This window comes from Montipora foliosa, unplaced genomic scaffold (genome assembly GCF_036669935.1).
Source record: "Montipora foliosa isolate CH-2021 unplaced genomic scaffold, ASM3666993v2 scaffold_438, whole genome shotgun sequence".
Taxonomy (NCBI): Eukaryota; Metazoa; Cnidaria; class Anthozoa; order Scleractinia; family Acroporidae; genus Montipora; species Montipora foliosa.
The window spans coordinates 532,501-537,500 of record NW_027179743.1 but is presented as its reverse complement, the minus strand read 5'-3'; the positions used below and the strand labels follow the sequence as shown (position 1 = coordinate 537,500).

The 5,000-nt window shown below is 35.3% G+C and overlaps 1 protein-coding gene across 1 annotated transcript in view; it reads right to left on the bottom strand.

The window, feature by feature from the left end:
- LOC137989067 (vascular endothelial growth factor receptor 1-like) overlaps positions 1 to 3,720 on the bottom strand; it is a 34,396-nt gene extending 30,676 nt beyond the window's left edge. The window contains exons 1-2 of the mRNA XM_068834955.1: positions 3,637 to 3,720; positions 2,751 to 3,023 (exon numbers count right to left, since the gene is read on the bottom strand). Coding sequence (XP_068691056.1) covers positions 2,751 to 3,023; positions 3,637 to 3,712 — 349 coding nt within the window. The 5' untranslated portion in view covers positions 3,713 to 3,720. The remainder of the gene's footprint in view (positions 1 to 2,750; positions 3,024 to 3,636) is intronic.
- Between the last annotated feature and the right edge of the window lie 1,280 nt (positions 3,721 to 5,000).

Here is a 5,000-nt window from a genome sequence, read left to right as displayed (position 1 = left end):
GCGTAGCTCCTACTCTACTATAAAAACTACACGTAACCCATAATCCCTCGATTCGCTCTGACGAAGGGCTAACGCTCGAAACGTCAGCTTTTAGAATCTCTGTACGGTGGCCAATTTACATTATCAACTCCGTTGATAAAACCAAATTTTTGTATACTACTTCCCCACCGACGCAGCATCACAGTTTCTTTAGAAACTACCCCTTCATTTATTGTTTGCAAGGCTTGTTTGTCACTGTAAACTGTATACGCTAATGATCATGTCTATTTTTTTTTTCTTTATGCAATAGCATATTATTTCCATATACACCATATTGCTTTCTGGGGTTAGAAACGGGAGCTTTGCTTTTAGGATTGGCTAAATCTATATATTATATTTCACCCAATTCCATGCTTGGTGTGGCAAGTATATTATGACGCTGAAGTTTCGTTACTGCCCTTTGAATTCGTGCTCCTTTAACGTGCACCTCACCCCAAATTTTTTTGTTAGCCGTCAAAATATTATTTTGTTCCTGATACTCTGGTGAAAATGTTATAGTTATATGTTAGTTCCTCACTTTTCTGTAAATTTTCGAAATTCTGAAAATAGGCGCTAGTTTGGTTCACCGCCGAGTTTGCAGGAGATTGGGTCCAATTCTGTTGTGTGACATCAACTGGGGAAGCGATTTGCGCACAGATAAAGTTTTTCTAGAATATTCCCGATACGCGTGTTGCTGGGAATTTCCTCCGACATTCGCTCGAGGGTTTCATTTTCTTTTAGTTGCTTTTCATATGCCTTTTAAGCAGTCTTCATCGACCATCAGCTCATCGGAATTCCAGACTTCTTTCGCTTTTACTTGGCGACACCGGCGTCATTTGGAAATCACCATCTTCTTCTTTGATGCGAAAGAACAAATACCAGCCGTCCTTGGACTCAATGGAATTATCCGAGTCTGTAAATTTCGCTTAATGATATTTTTTGCTGATTTTAAATCATTTCTGGGCCTGAAGGTTAATTTAAAAGATTTTATCAAGCCCAGAAACTTTAGATGAACTCCAGTTGATCGCACCTTCGTCTCAAAAGCGCAGCAATTGGTTTCGCCAGCTGACGTCACAAATGCATTAAGTTTCAGACCTCCTTTCACACGGCCGAGAACCAGAACATCACAACTTTAAACCTTCACAGACTCGCGAGGGTTCGATGGATTTACTTAATTCTTTTTTTTTTTTTTTTTTTAATCTTTGCCAAATTACGAACTGTTTTGCAAATTAAATAGAAAAAAAGAAAATGAAGTCAGGTGCATCTTAAACGCGTGCCAAACTGACGTTTGGTTTGTCCGATATACTAATGTTGGCAGTCATTGCAAGGACTAGTATACATAGCGTACCTGACACCTATTTACACCTCATTAATAAAAAATGGCGCTACCAGTGAGCGTATAAAAGGATTCACGTAACAGCTTTAGATCACCCCTGAAGAAGGCACTAGGCAGGAGTGTCAAAACGTCTGGTCTTAAATCCTAGCTTCTATAAGCTGCATTCCTTTTAAACCGGAGAGGTGGGAAAATAACCTAGCCTGGCTGCCTTGTGAACTGTGATCTACCTTATTTGAAAATAAATCTATTCAATTCAAACCCTCTTTTTTTATTAATGACGCGGAAAGTGAACTAACTTGTATACGAAACTCATCAAAGAAAAGCAAACCTAATACATGAAGAGTATAAATGGAATATTCTTCACCAGCCTCGTTTTTGGCTGTTCACTGGTGTATTTGTTTTCTTTTTTTATTTTATTTAATATACATGTATCTTGTGCAATGTAAACTTCTGTTATGTTAAATAAATTTAAAAAAAGAAAAAAATAACAAATAATAAATAAAATCCATCCATACCCTTTGCAGCCTCTAGTACCTGAAGAAGTGACTGGTTCGAAGTATTTATAATGACTGCATCCGAATTCGCTCAGCTGTCAACATTGGTAAAATGGGCACATATGATTGGCTATCAGTCAACCCTCGTGGGAATACCGGATCTCGCTGGAGATCTAAGAAAACCTTAAGAGCGATAACGATGCAAAAAGAGCCAATATGAGGGATTACCTCTCTTACCTTCATACTCTCTTGATTTTATTTGAAAGTAAATCTATTCAATTCAAACCCTTTTGTTTTTAAAAGCACGCCACATGCACGTGATCTAAATTATATACAAAAGTCATAGCAAAAAAAACAAAACAAAACAAACACACAAACCTAATACATGAAGAGTAGAATTGGAACTTTCTTCACCAGCCTCGTTTTTGGCTGTACACTGGTGTATTTGTTTTCTTTTTTTTTTTGTTTTTATATACATGTATCTTGTGCAATGTAAACTTCTGTTATGTTAAATAAATTTTAAAAGAGAAAAAAATAATAAATAAAAAATAAAATCCCTCCATACCCTTTGCAGCCTTTAGCACCTGAAGAAGTGCCTGGTTCGAAGTATTTATAATGACTGCATCCGAATTCGCTCAGCTGTCAACATTGGTAAAATGGTCACATATGATTGGCTATCAGTTAACCCTCGTGGGAATACCGGATCTCCCTGGAGATCTAAAAATAACTTAAGAGCGATAACGATGCAAAAAGAGCCAATATGAGGGATTACCTCTCCTACCTTCATACTCTCTTGATTTCAATTCAAACCCTTTTGTTTTTAAAAGCACGCCACATGCACGTGATCTAAATTATATACAAAAGTCATAGCAAAAAAAACAAAACAAAACAAACACACAAACCTAATACATGAAGAGTAGAATTGGAACTTTCTTCACCAGCCTCGTTTTTGGCTATACACTGGTACCATCCCTCCATACTCTTTGCAGTCTTTGGTAACAGAAGAAGTGACGGGTTCGAAGTATTTGTAATGACAGCACCCGTAGGAAGCTCTCCATTTTCAAATTTCCAGGATAGTTTTGGTTGTGGTACCCCACTCGCCTTGCAGCTAATGTTGGTTGTTTGTCCTTCAACGACACTCTGGTTTTGTGGGGATACGTAAACTACAGGAGCCACTGATTAAAATAAGAGTATTTTGGGAAAATACTTTATAAGAGCAAATTTCATATAACGAAATTTCTTTTAGATCAAATATCACTGACTATTTGCAGAATGTAACATATTTCAGCCACTATTAAACAACTACACAATTCTACATCCAAAATAATTTTACCTCTTGTTTCGATATGAACAGAAAGTGAGGTCATTTACCCTCAGCTTAAAAGTGCAGTGTGTGAACGCGGCTTACTTAGTATGCAGAACACGAATTTTAAAACGCGAGAGTGCAAAATTTAAGTAAGTGAGTAAATGACGTCTCTTTCTGCTCGATCCAGATCGCTGAAAGCTATACAAAGGAATATAACTGTAACCTTCTTTAATTAAGAAGATATAGGCGTTAAGCTCGAGGAGTAAAAGCACCTAATGCAGAATAAGGAAAATAAAATGACCGTTTTACATCTTACAGGCAATAAAAAGACCATTTCATGATTCACGGAAAAAAAAGTATGATTCATACTCTCTTGATTTTATTTGGAAGTAAATCTATTCAATTCAAACCCTTTTGTTTTCAAAAACACATGACACGTGATCTAAATTGTAAACAAAACTCATAGCACAAAAAAAGCAAACCTAATACATGAAGAGTAGAATTGGAACTTTCTTCACCAGCCTCGTTTTTGGCTATACACTGGTACCATCCCTCCATACTCTTTGCAGTCTTTGGTAACAGAAGAAGTGACGGGTTCGAAGTACTTGTAATGACAGCATCCGTAGGAAGCTCTCCATTTTCAAATTTCCACGATAGTTTTGGATGTGGTACACCACTCGCCTTGCAGCTAATGTTGGTTGTTTGTCCTTCAACGACAGTCTGGTTTTGTGGGGACACGTAAACTACGGGAACCACTGATTAAAACGAGAATATATTGGGAAATTACCAAAATCTTCTAAATGATCTGCTTAGTTCCCTACATATGCTCCCAAAGCTTCCGTGTGAACGACATGATCTCGTTGTTCAACTGCTAAAAAAACTGATATCAAATGCTGTCCGAGCTTTTAAAACGTTAGTTTAGACAATAAATGTTAAAACAACAACAACAACGGCAACGCAAAAGCATAATTTACTTTTCTGATTGATTGATTGATCTATTTATTTACAAACTTCGCCAGGAGGCCTGGAACACAAGAGAACAAGCTTTAGTGCGAGGTCCAGAAAAAAAATGTGTAAAATAATAATAATAATAATAATAATAATAATAATAATAATAATAACAATAATACTAATACTACTACTACTAATAATAATAATAATAATAATAATAGTAGTAGTAGTAGTAGTAGTAGTAGTAGTAGTAGTAGTAGTAGTAGTAGTAGTAGTAGTGGCAATTGTGACAATAAATAGCTAAACGCAATAAAATAGCAAACGAAAAAAAAGCAGTTACTTCTGATCAATTTCGTGCGCCACCTTCTGCTAGACCAAAATTGAATACAGAGCGATTAAGGAGAGCTTTTTTAATAGATTAAATTTTAAATAAAATTTAGTTATATAATTCTCAGATATTATTAACGTATAGTACATATCATATCTCATTTATTGCAGCATTTGTTATGTATTTTAGCGAATGAATAAAGACATTATTATTATTATTATTATTATTAATATTATTATTATTATTATTATTATTATTATTCTTATTCTTATTGTTGTTATTATTATTGTTATTATTATTAAGCAGAACATGGGTAGACATCAATAACGGAATCAGCATGCGCAACACTAAAAGCTGCGAATGAAAAGTAGAAAAGATAAATTATTTTAAACTGAAACGACTGCTTTCTCGGCGAATCTAACCAAACGCTTGGAAAGTAAATCTAACATAGTTTTAACTTGCTGAAGCTTAAAATGAATGCAACTCAAAAAGTTCCGATTTAAAGTGCTACTATGATCAAAAAATCCACTTCCCTTTTTCCTTCAGATTTCGAAAGCGTGTTTGCTT